The sequence below is a fragment of the Macaca fascicularis genome, chromosome 13, assembly GCF_037993035.2.
Source record: "Macaca fascicularis isolate 582-1 chromosome 13, T2T-MFA8v1.1".
Taxonomy (NCBI): Eukaryota; Metazoa; Chordata; class Mammalia; order Primates; family Cercopithecidae; genus Macaca; species Macaca fascicularis.
Window position 1 is genome coordinate 97,527,938 of NC_088387.1, and position 20,040 is coordinate 97,547,977.

Sequence of the window (20,040 nt, forward strand, 5' to 3'; positions counted from 1 at the left end):
AAGGATAAATTAAGCTCTAAAATGAGAAATGATGCTATAAATCTGGATTCTATTCTGGCTGGAGCTTGTAAGATTCTGTTCCATGGTGAAAAGCTAAGACTTATTTCTAATTCTAATTATTATAATACTTTTCTTTAAAAAAACACTATGTATTATATATTTTGATAAGTTTCACAAGGGGTAAATTATAAAACAGCTAAAGCACAGTGGGTACAATATTTTAAAATCTTGCTTAAAATAATTTTCTAGCTTCTTAAGGCTCCATCAGTTAAATAATGTTGACTTTAATAAATACCTGAACAAGTTTGTCAATTCCCAGAGCTCTGTCTAGTTCAGCTAGCTCAGTTTCATCTTTGCCACTAAGGAAGGATACCAGCTGTTCAAGAAGAGCCTTCTCATCATTTCTCCCTTCTACTGTTGTGGGTGGACAGAGAAGCTCATCTAATTGTGAGCTAATACACTGGCTGCAGGATTAAAAAACAAGAAAGTTTCAGACTGACATAGCAAATAATTTATTCAATCTTTATATACATATATAGGTGCAGATTTGGTCTTAGAAAATTCTCTGTTGAGATGCTTGGCAATTCTAATGCCATGGAATGTTCTATGTTTAATGTGCAGAAATTAAATGAGTATTTGGTATGTAGCTTGAATATATTTTTCGTTCTTTTGTCAATCATTGAACTTTGTTCCCATATTCTTCATGTTACAGAAATAGCCTGGAAAATTAACCAACATAGTTAAGAAAGGGGAAATAACTTATAATAAAAGTAAAAACAAAATCAGCCAAAAACTCAGAAAAAATCATTTAGCCTATATTCAGATTTATTCTTATTCTATTTATCTATTTTATGAATGCCATTAACTGTTAATAACTGAACCACAACCAAAACAGTACATATTATATTACTTAACTTTTAAAGATGACCAAATCATCTTGATTGTTAACATGACATGATTACCATTTACAAAAGAAATTAAACTGGAAAAATGAAATATGCTAGGTATTAAGCAACAAAACAAATTATTCATTGATTACATGTAGGAAATACACAGTCTAATTCAAATTGATACCAACTGATACATAAAACAGAAATATATACAAAATAAAACTAATCCTAATAACACTAATACAATAATACAATTATTAGCACTCTTCCTTTGGGAAGGTAAATGGGAATACAGTTCCTAGTTAAGGCACTAAACCACAATCAACACTATCTAGTCTTCCCATGGTTGGCAGGTATGAGATGCACTCTGCGTTATGGAATACGGCTGCCTGTGGGGAGTAAGAAATTCAGTTCTTTTTTTTTTCTTTTTGAGACGGAGTCTCGCTCTGTCGCCCAGGCTGGAGTGCAGTGGCGCGATCTCGGCTCACTGCAAGCTCCGCCTCCCGGGTTTACGCCATTCTCCTGCCTCAGCCTCCCGAGTAGCTGGGCTACAGGCGCCCGCCACCTCGCCCGGCTAGTTTTTTGTATTTTTTAGTAGAAACGGGGTTTCACCGTGTTAGCCAGGATGGTCTCGATCTCCTGCCCTCGTGATCCGCCCGTCTCAGCCTCCCAAAGTGCTGGGATTACAGGCTTGAGCCACCGCGCCCGGCCAAGAAATTCAGTTCTAATCAAGATGTGACATTGAGTAGATGGAAAAAGTATACTTTCCTTTCTTATAACTTCTTGCACCAAATGAAGAGAAATGCTGGACAAATATAACTAAAAGTTCAAGAGCAACATAATTATTGTACTGAGGCCAATTCATCCATAGGTCCCAGATACATCATGGTAATCAATTAAAGTTATACATGAAATATAAAACAATAGCTACATATTACATCAATCTCTTGGTGATTACAATGTATACTAGCCTTGTGGTCATGCAGTCAATAAATCTATTTAATTCAGTGTCTTTCCCTTGCCCCACTACCCTCGCTTTTTTTTTTTTCCCCTGAGACGGAGTTTCAGTCTTGTTGCCCAGGCTGGAGTGCAATGGCGCGATCTTGGTTCACTGCAACCTTCACCTCCCGGGTTCAAGCAATTCTCCTGCCTCAGCCTCCTTAGTAGCTGGGATGACAGCCGCGCACCACCACGCCTGGCAAATTTTTTGTATATTTAGTAGAGACAGGGTTTCACAATTGTGGCCAGGCTGATCTCAAACTCCTGACCTCAGGAGATCCACCTGCCTCCACCTCCCAAAGTGTTAGGATTACAGGCCAGAGCCACTGCACCGGCCCACTTTTTTTTTTTTTGTTTTGTTTTTAAATAAGTATTTACATCTATTAATATCTCACAAAATACCACTGTAGACTGAAATCTAGTTTGGAAAAAATAGTTCTCTGTTTAGAAGTTGGTATCTGATATCTTATAAAATACAAAATGTATTACTTACTCTTCTGATTTATTCTGATTTATAGCTGTCACTGTATTATTTGTCCATGGAATCTGATCGCCTGTTCCTGGTTGTCCAAATTGGTTATCAATTGCTTCCAATTCCAGCTCAGGTAATCCTGATTGAAGAAGAAAAGGTAAGAAGTCATTATCTTAGTGGAGGATAAAATGATAGTATTTTCAAAAATAATATATTGGAGAGTGAGATTTCCCCTTTAAAATATGACTTCAATGATACAAAGGTCACTTATTCAGCAATTTAAACTATCTAGTATGACCATATAATAAAAAGTAAATGAGAAAGTGAAAAAAGATTTCTGAATCAAGGAAAATCTGATATTAAAGTTTGTACATAGGTTAATGTTATCCAGAATCACTCAGGACTTTGTCAGAAATTATTTATTTTAAAGGTAAATTTAACAGTTTTGGTTATCTGCTTTTCAGTCACATCGTAACAGAATATGCTTTAAGTAACACAGTGTCATCACCATGAAATGAGAGTGGTGAGCAAAAGATAAAATACATTCTATCAGGGGTAGGAACAGAAACTAGAATCTGAGGCCATGTAGCAAATGAACACAGCTCTACAGTTGCTAATCTTAGAATACAGCTGTACAGTAACAGTATAAGAACTGAGACTTATAATGATGGCTCAAATGAAAAAAGAAGTCGAATTATGTTTTGTAATTGAAGAAAACAGTATATGCATTTTAGAAAGTTTTTCTGTAAGGCTTTTTTGGAAAGCTTTATGGTCATCTCTGTACTATTTATACTAGAAAAAAATTTATAAATAACCTAAATTCCAGAAATTGAGGGACTGATTAATGAATTATGGCATAGATACTGACAATGTGCTGTTAAATGAAAAAAGAAAACATATTCCAAAACATTATTTTCAAGATGACTGTTTTTATAAACTATTTCATATATATTAATATAAAAAATTTCTGGGAGGGTACACACAGATACACACACACACACACACACACACACACACTTTAGATCCACTTTAGGTAGTCAGATTAAAGGCTACTTTTCTTTCTATGATGGTTATTACAAATAACCATCCAATGGTTGGTATTACAACCAACCAATGGCGAGAAATAAAAGTTATATAAACACATTTACTTTTAAATGTATATAATTACAGCTTTCGATTAACCTAAAATGAATATATATTAATTGATCATTGTTATGGGCTGAATTGTACCTCCCGCCAAATTAATATGCTGAAGTCCTAACCCCTGGTATCTCAGAATGTGACCATATTTGGAGACAGGGCCTTTAAAAAGGTAACTAAGTCAAAATGGGTCTTTACAGTGGGCCCTAATCCAGTAAGACTAGTGTTTTTCCAAGAAGAGGAGATTAGGAGAAAGATAATACAGACAGAGGGATACCCTGACCCAGAGAGAAGAGGGCCATCTCCCAGCCAAGAAAAGAAGCCTCAGAAGAAATCAAAACTACTTTAGGCTTCCAGAATTGTGAGAAAATAAATTTCTGTTGTTTACGCCACCTAGTCAGTGGTATTTTGTTATAGTAGCCCAAACAGAATCTTTTTTAAAAAACTAAAATAGCCTTGGAGTTTGTTTTAAGGGAAAGCTTATTGAGGTAGAATCCCTCATTCGAATGAATGAAGAATAAGTAGATTTAAGGATGCCTCCCAAAATGTACTTAATGATAGTTACCGAACATTATTAACTACATAATTCATGCAAGGCTCACTTTTAAGTGAAGTATAGTCAATATTTAGTATAAGAGAGAAATAAAAGTTATATAAACACATTTACTTTTAAATGTATATAATTACAGCTTTCGATTAACCTCATCTCTATCATGACAAATGATAGAGAAATCAAATTCTGTAGGATTCTGAAAAACACAACAAACAGAAACAACCAAACTAAAACAACAACAAAAATGGGAAATAATCACTTACTTTCTGTCATTATTTAAATCAGAAAGTTGGTCAAAGATTATCTAAAACTGTCCCATTGCTCTGCCTACATGTTAATTCCTTAATCTTACTTCAATAAATCTAATCTTTTTTTTTTTTTGAGACGGAGTCTCGCTCTGTCGCCCAGGCTGGAGTGCAGTGGCCGGATCTCAGCTCACTGCAAGCTCCGCCTCCCGGGTTCCCGCCATTCTCCTGCCTCAGCCTCCCAAGTAGCTGGGACTACAGGCGCCCGCCACCTCGCCCGGCTAGTTTTTTTGTAGTTTTAGTAGAGACGGGGTTTCACTGTGTTCGCCAGGATGGTCTCGATCTCCTGACCTCGTGATCCGCCCGTCTCGGCCTCCCAAAGTGCTGGGATTACAGGCTTGAGCCACCGCGCCCGGCTAAATCTAATCTTAATTATTATAACCAAAATTAATTAATTTAAAAGTCTAAGAAAATTTACATGGCTGTCCAGTGTCTACTATCAAGTTTTACAAGATAGTTTATTTGACTCAATAATAGGACACAGTATCTAATTTTACTAGTCTTGAAAAAAATGTTAAGAAAATAAGTTGGATAAAATATTTTCAAAATAAGACTCACATACTGAGTTTGGTGACTAAGCAAACAAAAATAAACAAAAAAATCCCCATACTAATAAAATTTTGATTCAATAAAAAGTTTTATTTGAATAGACTGTATGCTTAAAAGAAGTTGGTTTTTATTCTGAAAGTCATTTCAACCTTTTGCGACTTCCTTTAGAAACTGCCTTCTGTAAAAAATGTGGTTTGTTTCACCTATTTCTTCTAGGAAATGCACAGGCTCTCTCTCTTTGTCCAGAGAATAAATGAAATATTTTTGGTCATTTCTGTGATACAAACATGAGTAAGTATACATGTAATACAAGACAATACAGTCATTTCTGCTGGAAACAGGCAGCTGAAGTAGGGGCAGAAAACAAGCCCTAGGGAACCCCTGATCAAGCTATTAACATTTGTTATCTTTGCAAAGGGCTCGACATCATACTTCCTCCATTTAAAATATAGCTAAAAGGGACACTGAATCCAGCAAACAAAACAAAACAAAAAACAAACAAAAACCCTTATATTAAGAAATAATTTCAAAATTTCTGTCACTTCCAAGATTAGGCTATAGAAAAAAAATTTCTGTACACCAAGTAGAGAGCATTTTCTTAACCATAAGGGTGGCTTTTGCACATTCTACTCTTCTAACAGTTGATTTAGTATCTACTGATTCTGATATTCACAGTTAATTTTTTCAGCTGTTGGTAAGGAAGTTTCTGGCTTAGTTTTGGGTTGCATTTGGCAGTAACTGCACAGTAGTTACGGTGTTTTATTTTTTTCAAAACATGATGTAGACAAAGAACTAATTTTTCTAATATATAAAAAATTCTATAAACCAATAGGATAAAACCCAACAAAACAATAGGTAAATAGAGAATATGAACATAAATGAATATATAAAATCATTCAAATATGATCTAATTCATGATAAAAGAAATATAGATTAAAATGACATTGAGATACCTAAAAAAAAATAAAACCATCAGATGGGCAAAAATGAGAAAGTACATAATTCAATGTATTGGCAAGGATATACAGAAATGGAAACATTATCAGTTAGGGTATAAGCTGAAACAATTGCTGGAAAGGACTATTTGGCAATATCTATCTATTGACCCAGCAATTCTATTCAGAACTTGTATCTCAGATATACTGTCACATGTGGTAAATTATCTCTATATAAGATTATTCATTACAGCTCTGTAATAGCAAAAGATACCTATCAGGCTACTGGTTAAGTAAATTCTGGCACAACTGTAAGAAGTTGTACAGCTATAAAAAAAAGAATAAAGATGCTCTTTATGCACTGATACAGAATGACATCCATAGAACATTAAGCGAAAAAATGACTAAGATACAGAACAGCTAATGTGCATAGTATGACACTATTTGTATTTTAAAAAGGGAAGTCTACGTACGTAATTTTTGAAGGTACAGAAAAAACAATACTGCTAGAAAGAGATTTTTCAGTATATATTTAAAAATTTTTTTGAATGCTGAATCATGTGAATATCTTAATCACTAAAAATAAATAAATAAATGAACAAAAACCATGAAATGTAACCTCAAATGATTTTTTTTTTTTTTTTTTGAGACAGGGTCTCACTGTCACCCAGGCTGGAGTGCATTCGGCTCACTGAAACCTCCACCTCCTGGGGCTCAAGTGATCCTCTGGTCTCAGCTCCCCAAGTAGCTGGGACTACAGGCGCATACCACCATGCCTGGCTAATTTTTGTATTTTTTGTAAAGAGGGGGTTTCAACATGTTGCCCAGGCTGAAAAATTGATCTTTTTAAGTACTGAAAATGTTGCATGTGAACATAATGATGTTTATAGTTATATAATATTTTTGATGTACTACAAATTAATAACATTAAAATAAATTATCCCAGAATGTATATGTTCACAGAACACAAAAACAACCGCCTCACATGGTCATTCACTTATTCCAGTGATGTCAATGCTTAAATATTTCTGGAATTCTTCAGGAACTCAACCAGTCCACATGTCCTTCAAGAAACTAAGTTTCCTCATAGGTACACTTATTTTTAGTTTTTGATTAAAAAAAAAAAAAAGCATTATTCTTTTTAGATCAACATATTTGGTTCCACATAACTCTGGACATTTTCAAAAGTGAAATCTACCCTCAAAGAATAGGGATTTGAAGATAGTCAAAAGGACATAGCAAAGGTTTTGAAGGTACCGCCAAAGAGGCATGCTGTACACATTCTGATCAACAATACCCTCATAAAAGCTGTCTCCATTGAAAAAGCAGTATTTACCTGGATGTGCTCTGGTAGAATATTTCTAACAAAATTATTTAAATCACTTGGCCACATTGCTCGGAGGGGTGTGTGTGTGTGCATACAAATAGCATGTTTTGAAACCAGGTGGATTGAGATTTAAATCCTGGTTATTCTACAAATATTAGTTGTATTACTTTGGGGAAGTTTTTGTCTGTGTGTGTTTATGTGTTTCCCTTTTCTCTGGACCTTTGTTTTCTCATTTGTAAACGAACCCAAGGAGACTTGTGGTTCAATGTGACAGATTTATCACTTATATTTTATTTTCTCTTCAAAAACATGACTGAAATAACTAAAGAAAGAAAAAAGGGGAACAGAAATCTACAGCTGAAGGAAAGGCAGAAGAAATTTTCATGGCAGCAGACTAAAACAACAAAGGATTTCTGAAAGACAAAACACAAATGGAAACAAACTGATTGTGAAACTTCAACTAAACTAAAACACTTGCAACAGGAGAAAGAGATTTTCCAAAGAGGGAAATTTTCTCAGAACACCAGAACAACTCCAGGCTCAGTGGTCATTTGAGCAAATAAAGGAACAGCCATGGGCAATTGCTGGGATAATTATGGATGGCTGAACAGCTGCTGCCAGGCCATTGCTCTGAGTGCAGCTGACTCTGGCACCTGTCCATGGGATTACAATTGTGAGCATATGACTAAAAATGGGAGTTCTGCCCAGGGAATCTCCCAAAGGGGATGCTCGGGCTGCCACAAGGGGTTTCCCCACCTCCAAGGCCTATTCCTCACAACAACTGAGAAGTAGGGCTTCTATAATCAGAATCTACATTCACCGCCAGGGGAAAAGGGCTTCTCATTTTAGCTAAAGAAACAGGCTAGCTACCAATATTTTAAAATTGTAGACCTTTTTCAATATATATGGAGAGACAGTCAAAATTGACCAAACTTTCAAGAAAAGTCAACAGTAGGAAGAAAGCAACTTTAATGAAGAAAGTAATGTTGAAGAAAAAAGGGTTAGTATATAGAAAATGAGTGAACCCCAAATCACAATAAATATCATCATACAGATTAAAAAGTCTATTGCATCCATAAAAAGTAATAGACTCCTAAGAAATATAATGTTTAGAAATCTTAAAATTATAGCTATGATGAAACGATCTCAATTGGACTGAAGGGCAGAATGGACATAGCTAAAGATTTAGTTTTGATTTGGAAAGTTGAGCTCAGAGATTCTCTCAGAACACAGTGCAAAATGGCAAAGAAAAATATTAGAAAAAAGGTAAGTGTCATGGGGGATAGAGCCATTACTTCTAACTGTGTATCTCAGGTGGTGAAGGAGGATGATAAACTATCTTATGCAAGATATTTGAACTTGATACAGTTTAGCTAAGATTGAAGACTAAAGTAAAGAAAGGTGCTTGATTTTCCTGGGCGGGCACAAGCTTAAGATGTGGGCCAATCAATAGTAGACTCTGGTTATAGTAAACAGTAGCGATGGACAATTTAGAGGTAAGAGTGGGGCAGAGAATCAGAAGTGATTCTTTTCTTCTTCTCTTTATATGCTATCATATTTTTGTTCCCATCTTTTTTCTTTCTTTTTCCTTCTGCAATCCTTAATTCTTTTTTCCTTTTTCACATCCAACTTGTTTCCCTAGCCTTATGGCCTCTGAATTCTTTTTTCTTTCCTGTCTATATCTACACATTGTAGACTGGTTGTCTCCAGCTATTGACCTCCCCATATCTACCTCGGTATCTTCCCCTCTATGTTCTTGGCCTTTGCAAACATATCAGCACAAGGTGAAACAGATTCTGGCCTATTTACATACTTTCACTTATGGAGCTGTACTCAGGAGGGGAAGCCTCAAGGGAGAAAAAGGTTATTTGCCTCAATACAGACTATGAAAGAAAACACCCCACTTTCACAACGTGCAAAGCTAGCAGATACTTTCTATTTCTATTAATTCTAGTTTTCATCAATTTAACACACATACATAATTTAATAAGTCAGAACCAAGAGGCCCATAATAAATAATAGCAGTTTCTTGCCTCACTCCTTCCAGTCACTTAGTTACCTCCTTCTCCATAGAGGCAACCATCTGCAACTCTGAAAATTGTTTACTTTGGCATTGCCTATTTGTTTCTAAATATGCATATACTGCTATTTCTTGATGTCTCAATTTTAGATTTACCGACTTTCCCTCACTATAGATGAGGTCTTAGCTCTTCCGTATGTACCTCTCTTACTACCATCCTGGTTCCCAATTCCCTAACAGAGATCATAGTTTTTTATAAAATCAAAAGTTAATATTTTGATGCTTATGATTATGCAAATATTGCTCACTGCTAAGTCAAATTGTGAACTTTGTTTGAACCTCCTCTCTTGTGCCCTACTTTTTTCTGGAGTTAATAATTTTCTTATTTTTTCATTTGTCAGTGGTTCTAGTAGAATTTATCAGATGTTTCAACTTTTTGACATAAATCTATCAATAACATTTTCTATAAACTCAAGGAGATCAATTCATTTCTTCCCCGGAGGCCTCCTTTCTAGAGGATTTGTCAGGCCCCCAGTTCAATATGCACTGGTTGTTCCCTAATCTTGTTGATCAGGTGTCATTCCTGGGCTTCCTTTCAGATCCTTTGCTTCCTCTGTCTCTTTTGGTTTTCCCCTGTTTGCTTAAGTACATCCTCCAGGACCTTTGCTAGAAAAGGTGAATATATCAAGCAAATAAAGCCTGAGGCCTTTTATATCTGAAAATGCTTTATTCTTTCTTTACAACTACCAGAAATGTGATACCTAATTATTGGCTGGAAATCATTCTACTCTCAGATATTTCTAAACTAATTTTACACACAATAAAATGCACCCATTTTAAGTTCAAATTTTGTACAGTTCAACAAATTTTGAGAAAGGTGTAAACCCAGGACTTTCCACTCAAATGAAGAAAACAGAATATTTCTATCACCTCTAAAATTTCCTTCATGTTCCTTGGCTATCAATCTTCCCTAACTCAGGCAAACAATGATCAGACCTCTATTACTACAGATTAGTTTTGCCTGAGAGCTTAAAAAAAAAATTCTGAATATATATGGCTTTTTTCACTTAGAATGTTTCCAAGAATAATTCATCCCATGTAATAGTATTATGTTTCCTTCTTTTTCATTGCTGAGCAGTGTTTCATTTTATGAATACACCATTTGTTGACGGACATTTAGTTTGTTCCGGTCTAGGAGTATTTTTTTTTTTTTTTTTTGACAGAGTCTCATTTTGTAGTCCAGGCTGGAGTGCAGCGGTGCGATCTCGGCTCACTGCAAGGTTCAAGTGATTTTTGTGCCTCAGCCTCCCTAGAAGCTGTGATTATAGGCGCCTGCCACCACACCCGGCTATTTTTGTATTTTTTTTAGTAGAGATGGAATTTCACCATGTTGGCCAGACTGGTCTCGAACTCCTGACCTCAAGTGATCTGCCTGCCTCAGCCTCTTAAAATGCTGGGATTACAGGCGTGAGCCACCGCGCCTACCCAGTTTGGGGCTATTTTGAATAAAGCTGTATGGATATTTGTAGTCAAGTATCCTTATGGACATGGACTTTCATTTCTCTTGGTTAAATACCTAAAAGTTGGATTGCTGGGTTACATGGTAAATGCATGATTAACTTTATGAGAAATTGCTGAACGATGTTCCAAATTTGCTACACCATTTTACATTCCATTAGCAATGTAAAAGTTCAAATTGTTCTACACCCTTGCCATCATTTGGTATTGTTAGTTTTTGGGCATTCTAATGGGTATGCAGTGGTATTGTACTGTAGTTTTAATTTGCATTTCCTTGACGATTAAAGATGTTAAGTATCTTGGCAGAGAGCGGTGGGTCATGCCTATAATCCCAGCACTTTGGGAGGCCAAGGCGAGTGGATCACTTGAGGCCAGAAGTTCTAGACCAGCCTGGCCAACATGGAGAAACCCCATCTCTACTGAAAATACAAAAAAAATTATCCAAGCATGGTGGCGCACACCTGTAATCCCAGCTACTCGGGAGGCTGAGGCATGAGAATTGCTTGAACTTGAGAGGCGGAGGTTGCAGTGAGCGGAGATCATGCCACTGCACTCCAGCCTGGGCAACAGAAAGACTTAAAAAAAAAAAAAAGATACTAACCATTTTTTCACGTGCTGATTTGCCATTTTCCTATCTTCCTTTGTGAAATGTCTTTTAAAATCCTTTGCCCAGTTTTTAGATTGGACAGTTTTTCCTACTACTGCATTAGTGTGGTACATTTGTTAGAACTGATAAGCCAATATTGACACATTATTATTAACTAAAGTCCACAGTTTACATTAGACTTACATGTACAACTCTTTGTGTTGTACATTCTGTGGATTTTGATATTTTGACAAATACATAATGACAAGATACATGTCACTGCATAGACATGATTTATATATATGTAAGTGTATATGTCTATATATATTTATTTATATACACATAATATGAACACAGGGGATTTTTGGTATGATATTTATCACATAGAATCCCATGTTCTCTTTATTCATCCTTGCCTTTGGCAACCACTGACAACAAACCCCTGGCAACTGCTGATCTTTTGACTGTCTCCACAGCTTTGCCTTTTCCAAAATACGGTTGGAATTATACAGGATGTAGCCTTTTCAGATTGGCTTCTTCTCAGCAATGTCTTTCCATGGCTTGATAGCTTCCAAGTTTTGGCAACCATGGATAAAGCTGCCATAAACATTCATGTGCAGGTTTTTGTGTGAACATAAGTTTTCAACTCATTTGGGTAAATATCAAGGAGTGCGATTGCTGGATCATATGGTAAGAGTATGTTTAGTTTTGTAAGAAACTGCCAAAATGTCTTCCAAAGTGGCTGTACCATTTTGTATTCTCACCAGCAACGAGAGTTCCTGTTGCTCTACATCCTCGCCAGCATATTGTTGTTTTAATTTGCAATTTTCTAATGACATGCGAGTTGGGCATCATTTCATATGCTTGCTTACCATCTGTATATCTTCTTTGGTGAGGTGTCTGTTCAGATCTTTTGCCCATTTTTAAATTGAGTTGCTTGTTTTCTTATTGTTTCATTTTAAGAGTTCTTTGTTTATTTTGGGTATCACTCCTTTATATCAGATATGTGTTTTACAATGTGAGTCAGGAGATATTTTCTTTGCTTCTATTTTTTGGAAGAGATTATAGAGAATATAATTTCTTCCTTAAATGTTTGCTAGAATTACAAGTGGGTTTAGCCCAGTGATTTCTGTTTTGAAAGGTTATTGATTATTGATTCATTTTCTTTCAAGGTGGTCTTTAAAGAGTAGAAGATTTAACATTTAATGAAGTCTAATGTATCAATATTTTTTCCTTCACAATTAGCACTTTTTGTGCCCTATGAAAAATGTGTCTATCTCAATGACTTTTTTTTTGTTGTTGAAAAGCTTTATAGTTTTATATTTAAGCCTATGATCAACTCAAAATAAGTTCACTTTTTTGTGTATGGGATGAGGAGAGGGGTAAAGGTTCATTTTTTTCTACATGTTCAGTTGTTATATCACCATGTATTGAAATTATTATTTTTTGTTTAATTACTTTGGTGTCTTTGTTGAATGTCAATTTGCCATATAAATGTGGGTCTGTTTCTGGACTCTCCATTATTTTGCATTGATCTATATGTCTATTTTTATTCCAAAACCACACCATCTTGATGACTGGTGCTTTACAGAAGTATTAAAATCAAGTAGTATAAATACTCCCAAGTTTTCTTTTCTTTTTTTTTTTAAGTGGTTTTGGTTATTTCAGGACCTTTGCATTCTCATATACATTTTAGAAAAAGCTTGTCAAATTTTACTAAAATGCCTGCTGGGATTCTTTTTTTTTTTGAGACAGAGTCTTGCTCTGTTGCCCAGGCTGGAGTGCAGTGGTGTGATCTCAGCTCACTGCAATCTCAGCCTCCCGGGTTCACACCATTCTCCTGCCTCAGTCTCCCGAGTAGCTGTGACACCAGGCACCCACCACCACGCCTGGCTAATTTTTTGTATTTTTTTAGTAGAGACGGGGTTTCACTATGTTAGCCAGGATGGTATTGATCTCCTGACTTTGTGATCCACCTGCCTCGGCCTCCCAAAGTGCTGGGATTACAGGCGTGAGCCACCGTGCCCGGCCACCTGCTGGAATTTTTATTGGGATTACATTAAATTTACATGAGTCGATTTTGGAATAATTGACATCTTGACAAAACTGTGTCTTACAATCCATGAAAATGGTATCCCTCTCCATTTATCTGGCCCCCTCTAATTTCTCTCAGCAAAGTAGTTTTCAGTGTAGAGTACTGCACATGTTATTCCATCTAAAATTTATGTCTTAACATTTTATGTATTTTGTAAATTGCTTTTTCTATATCATTATCCAATTGTATGTGACTGATATATAGAAATACAATTGATTTTTTAAAATACTGAGTACACATATTGTGACTTTGCTAAGTTCATTTAATTCAAGTAGCTTTTCCTCTCACTTCTTTAGGATTTTCTACACACAGGACACTTATAGAGTATTTTTCTATTAACAAAATGCATTTTTAACTTCAGCCTCTAGCCTCATATATTATACTATTTCATAGAAAACAGTATTTTCCCATTTATTCTACCCCATCTGTGGTACTATTACTGTCACACATTTTACTTCTACATATTACATATATAATTCACTGTTATTATTTTTGCTTTAAACAGTTATTTTTCATTTAAATAAACTAACAAATGAGAAAAAATAATTTTCCATTTATTCATACCTTTACTTATCCGGCTCTCTTATTATTTTCTGTAGGTTAGAGTTTCCATCTGGATTCATTTTATTTTAGCTGAACAATACTGTAATCTGCTGGTGACAAATTTTCTCAGTGTGGTTTGTTTGAAAACACCTTTATTTCACCTGCATTTCTGAATGATACTGGATATAGAAAGGTAGTTGTTTTCTTATCTTTGTTCATCGTATATCATTTTCTATCTTTTTTCATCTCTATCATTTTTAATGATACTAAGTATAGAAAGTTATTTTTTTCTTGTTTATCTGACATAATGTGTCATTTTTCTTTGTTTTAAGATTTTTATTTTAGCAATTTGATTATGACACAGCTTGTAGTAGTTTTCTTTTTTTTTTTTGTTGAGACAGAGTCTCGCTTTGTCGCCCAGACTGGAGTGCAGTGGCCGGATCTCAGCTCACTGCAAGCTCCGCCTCCTGGGTTCACGCCATTCTCCTGCCTCAGCCTCCCGAGTAGCTGGGACTACAGACGCCCGCCACCTCGCCCGGCTAGGTTTTTGTATTTTTTAGTAGAGACGGGGTTTCACCGTGTTAGCCAGGATGGTCTCGATCTCCTGACCTTGTGATCCGCCCGTCTCGGCCTCCCAAAGTGCTGGGATTACAGGCTTGAGCCACCGCGCCCGGCCCCCGTAGTTTTCTTTGTGTTTATTTTGCTTGGGATTCATTAAACTCTTGGATTTGTAGGTTTATAAATTTCCATAAATTTGTGGCTGTTATTTTTTCAAAAATTTCACCTGCTCCCCATTCTTCCATAATTATGTATTATTTGTACATTATGTGTATATTAGACTGCTTTGTATTGTTCCACAGGTGACTGAGGTCCTTGATAATTTTGTGGTATTTTTTTCTCCTCTAATTTGAATAGTTTCTAATACTATGTCATGTTTATTGCTCTTTTTTTTTTTTTCCTGCAGTGTCTAATCTACTGGTAGGCCCTCCAACAAATTTTTCATTTTAAATATTGTATTTTTCAGTGCTACCAGCTCTACTTGGCTCTTTTTTTTTTGAAGTTTATATCTCTTCCTTCATTATGTTCATGTTTTCCTTTAAGTTCTTCAACATATTTAGAATAGCTATTTTCAAGTCTTTTTCTATTAATTCTAACATCTTTGTCACTTCTGGATCTATTAACTGACTTTGTTTGGGTATGGGTCACAGTTTCTTGCCACATCATGTGTCTTAATTTTTTTATTATATGTTGGAGACTATGAATATAATGTTGCTGAATATCTTAATTTTGGTGTCCTCTTTAAAAACTATTGAATACTGTTCTTTCAGACAGTTAATTTACTTGTACATCAGCTTGATCCTTTTGAGCTTTGTTTTTAAGATGTCAAAGCAGGTCTAGAGTAAATCCACTTTAAAGTGAGGCCATTTTCTACTAAATGTCCCAGATGTTCAAGGTGGTCTACCGACTCCTTGGTAGACTGGTCAGGACTTGATTATCTTCCAATCTTGTGTGAGTTCTGGTAGTTGTTCAGCTCACTCCTTCCTGATAGCTGTTCTTCCTTCACAAACTGTTCTTTGCCCCACTTGATGGAGTATTGTTGAAAACATGCACAGTGTAGTATTCAGCCAAGGATTTAAAACAACCCTGATTCAGATTTCTGTTGTTCTTTTTCTACATATCCTTCTCTTCTCAGGTACTTTGTTCAGCAAGTTATAGCTGCCCCAATGTCACTGAACTCCTATCACTATTTTCTGAGTTTAGTAAAATATCCATGCTTATTTTGGGTTCCTCCTACCTTTACTTGGTTTGGTAAACGTCTCCAAGAAAAAAGTTGAGATGACTGTAGAGCTCACCTGACTTGCTTCCTTCTCAGAGAGATCACAGTCTCACACTGCCTATTATCTATTGTCTTACAAGAATTGTTTAATATATTTGCTCTTTTTCCCATTATTTACAGTAGGAGGACTAGACCAGTGCCAATTATTGTTGTCCCAGTTGAAAGTAGAAGTCCTCTTTCTCAAATCATCAACGTCTTCTGGTTCCAACATTACCCTTGAGAAATTCCTGATTCACTGTATGGAATTAACAACTTCTCTCTGAAAGGTTTTAGAATCTTTTCCTTATCTCTCATGTTCCAGAATGATATGATGACAAGCTTTGGTACAAGTATTTTTTTTTTCCATTTGTGTTGGGTACTTGTTGAAACATTGTAATCCGGGGAAACAAGTCCTTTAGTTAGTTGCAGAAAATTCTCTTATATTTTTTGATAAATTTCCCCCTAATTGTTTGTTTAATTCTTTTATTTTTTTAAATTAAATTAAAATTTTAAAATTAACTAATTAACTATTTTTGAGACAGAGTTTTGCTCTTGTTGCCCAGGCTAGAGTGCAATGGCACGATATCGGTTGACTGCAACCTCTGCCTCCTGGGTTCAGGTGATTCTCCTGCCTCAGCCTCCCGAGCAGCTGGGATTACAGGTGCCTGCCACCATGCCCAGCTAATTTCTGTATATTTTTAGTAGAGACAGAGTTTCACCATGTTGGTCAGGCTGGTCTTGAACTCCTGACCTCAGGTGATCCACTTGCCTCAGCCTCCCAAAGTGCGAGGATTACGGGCATGAGCCACCGTGCCCAGCCTGTTTGTATAATTCTTAATCATTATTGGCCCTCTGAGGTGGACCTTGTAATTTCCTTAACTTTTTCTGCCCTACTTCCCATTTGTCTTTCTGGGAGCATCTTTTTGTCCTTTCTGGAAGCTTTTCTAAGCTGTATGATCTTACATTTCTCTTATTAAAAAAAAAAAATGTTGGATACCTAATTTCTAAGAGTTTTTTCTGTTTTTTTGTCCCTTTTTTTCCCCTTTCCACATTTTCAGGGATAACACATTTTTATCTTTCTAAGATTTCTAGTAGTTTTTTTCTTTTTTGGTTTATACATTTATTATGTATTTCCACTGCATACTTTTTCTGTTTATTTCCTTTTTTTCCTTTCAAGTTGCGGAGTTTCCTCCAAGTACTGATGATTCTTGACTGTGTCTGTTCAGTCAAGTCAGTGTCCTAAAACATGGACTGAGAGGGCTGAGTGCTAGGCTTGTCTCTCCTGGTATCCTTCATTGTTGGATGATGAGATAGCAGAATGGCTTTTGTACTTATATACTCACATCCAGACATCTTTCTGCCCATTCAATGTCCCCTGAGAAAATTCTTTCAGTCCACCATATTGGATGGGGAAGGAGATAAGGACCCCCAAACCAATCAATATGCAGACTTTCATTTGATCTCTTTTCAGCCTTGCATCTTACTGTTTCCTCAACTGTGCCTGGTATTCCAGTCTAGAGTCTCACTGCTTCAATTAGAAGAAACTTTCAAAATCATTTAATCTATTCTTATATTGCAGATAAAGAGAATTAAGGTTCAAAAAATGCACTTCCTTGAGGTAAGACTGTTAATGACTGGAGAATGTGAGATTTGAATCTAGGCTTCTGACTCTTCCTCTAAAGCTCTGGTCAGCTAAAATACTGCCTCCAAATATGTCACAGATGATTCAAGATTATTCTTTGCAGCTGTCTGAAATCTTGGCAAACTATCAGTAATTGGGTCATGACAGCTAAAAGTTCCAGTTGGATTGAAATAACTGAAGTCCCACATCCGATACCATCAGAAAAGGGACAGGACTAAGGTCGGAAATCCAGACTAATTTTGAAAGTGAGCTGATTAGTTTCCTTTAGTTTCAAGGTCATACAATGGAATTCTTACCACTGGTTTTTTCAACATCAAAATGTGATGGGTAAAAAAATCTGACAGCCTTATTTTCATAAATTTAATGTATTAAACTATCAAAGTGTCTCTCAACTAGGAAAATGCTAACTTGGGTTAGAACAATAACATATTTTAACACAGCTGTCTCCTAAGCAACTTCATGGAAAACTCATTCTCTGGTATAACATGTATTACTTGAGAAAAGAAATTCCATAATCAGGAATGTTTGGGAAATGTTGGGTAAAAGAAATCTAAACTACTTTCTTTAATACAAGACTTCTCAAAACTGCTAACAGGCATTGAAACATCAATACAAAATGTATGGAATATGTAGCATTTGCCCAGTGTATTTTAGTACCAAATCTTTTATTTCTGCAACTCACAGGATTAGTTTTCAAGGAAGATATCTGGAAACAATCTGACCCAATACTGTATTTCGGAAAGTCCTGTTATGGGGTGTTTTGGGTGAGACAACAAAATTTTTCTCCTTAACATCAACTGCTCACCTTAACATTAATTACAAAAGGGTAGAGGTTATAATTTAAAATATACATGATGCATGAAGTTCACATGCCTAAATATAACTGTTTTATTATTTATAGAGGCATTAATAAAAAGATATTTCACTCTTAAGCCAAGGATCTGTGTAATACTGGTGAGAGACAAAATGCTAATCCACATTATCACTAAACGTTTAAAATGAGGTGTTGTCCCCAAAACATACTATTTAGCCTGGAAGTGGGTCTGGCAGTGGCGGACTGAAGTGAAGCTGGCAGGATCTCCGATTTGATGGTTACGCTGGTGACCGCACCATCCATCCTGTCTGTCTCACATAAGCCTGGCAACTGTGCTGCCTTCTCCAGCGTGGGCAGTAACTGATCAAACTGGTCAAGGTCAGCTGTAAACTAAGAATGGAAACCAAAGTTAGAGGACATATATTCTATACTTTCACCTGCAACAACGCAGAAAAAAGGCTGCTTCTTTAAACTATGAATTCAGTGTGACTGAGAGAAGAAAGAAAGAAGAAATAATTAGAATGATTGGGGCTACTTGGAAATTACACGAGCTAACTATTCCATGGGGGAAAATATTTGGATGCTTCTGATATAGTATTCATATACTGCAGGATATAAATAATATACATATATTCAGCTACTATATCTTGGTATAAAAATCTATGTATAAAAAAAGATTGGACTGGAAAAAAGTGTCAGTAGTACTGTGTTACTATGATGGCATTATTATTGATTTTTTCCTGTCATATTTTTCAAAATTTCATAATATGACTTACTTTAAACTTATATTGATTCAACTTTTTTTTTTTTTGAGATCGAGTCTCGCTCTGTCGCCCAGGCTGGAGTGCAGTGGCTGGATCTCAGCTCACTGCAAGCTCCGCCTCTCGGGTTTACGCCATTCTCCTGCCTCAGTCTCTCGAGTAGCTGGGACTACAGGCGCCCACCACCTCGCCTGGCTAGTTTTTTGTATTTTTTAGTAGAGACGGGGTTTCACCATGTTAGCCAGGATGGTCTCGATCTCCTGACCTCGTGATCTGCCTGTCTCGGCCTCCCAAAGTGCTGGGATTACAAGCTTGAGCCACTGCGCTCGGCCTTGATTTAACTTTTTTATAATTTAAAAAAGTTTGGGAAACTTTTTCATAAATTATGTATCAGCTTTAAAGATATCAAAAAGATTACTTCCCACTTAAGGACTTAACAGTATAAGAAACATATCTTTTAGAATAGATAGGGAGGCCGGGTGCAGTGGCTCACACCTGTAATCCCAGCACTTCGGAAGGCCGAGGCAGGTGGATCACCTGAGGTCAGGAGTTCGAGACCAGCTTGGCCAACATGGTGAAACCCTGTCTCTACTAAAAATACAAAAATTAGCCCAGCATGGTGGCATATGCCTGTAATTCCAGCTATTAGTGGGGCTGAGGCAGAAGGATCGCTTGAACCTGGGAGGCGGAGGGTGCAGGGAGCCAAGATCGTGCCACTGCACTCCAGCCTGGGCTACAGAGCAAGCCTCTGTCTCAAAAAAAAAAAAAAATAAAAATAAATAAATAAAATTAATACAATTAAAAAAATTAAAATACAAAAAAATTAAAATACAATTAAAAAAATTTAAAAAAAAAAAGAATAAATAGGGAGTTCCTAAATCTGTCTTAGGTTATGTAGAGAAGAAAACTGGCCTTTATTTCACAATATTGCTATATTATGATTACTTTTTGGGTTTCATTATCTAGTTCAACTAAAATTTTTGTTTCTAGAGTATATAAAGAGAACTAAATGTATGTATTTAATTATATTTCTGAGGTCTGGGCACTGTCACATTTAGCAGTAGTTCATTCATTT

At 36.0% G+C, this 20,040-nt stretch overlaps 1 protein-coding gene across 4 annotated transcripts in view; it reads right to left on the minus strand.

Moving 5' to 3' along the window:
* NCOA1 (nuclear receptor coactivator 1) overlaps positions 1–20,040 on the minus strand; it is a 130,968-nt gene that overhangs the window by 42,988 nt on the left and 67,940 nt on the right. For all 4 annotated transcript variants that reach the window (XM_005576422.5, XM_005576420.5, XM_045369693.3 and 1 more), the window contains exons 11-13: positions 18,414–18,594; positions 2,383–2,500; positions 296–464 (exon numbers count right to left, since the gene is read on the minus strand). In XM_005576422.5, coding sequence (XP_005576479.1) covers positions 296–464; positions 2,383–2,500; positions 18,414–18,594 — 468 coding nt within the window. The remainder of the gene's footprint in view (positions 1–295; positions 465–2,382; positions 2,501–18,413; positions 18,595–20,040) is intronic.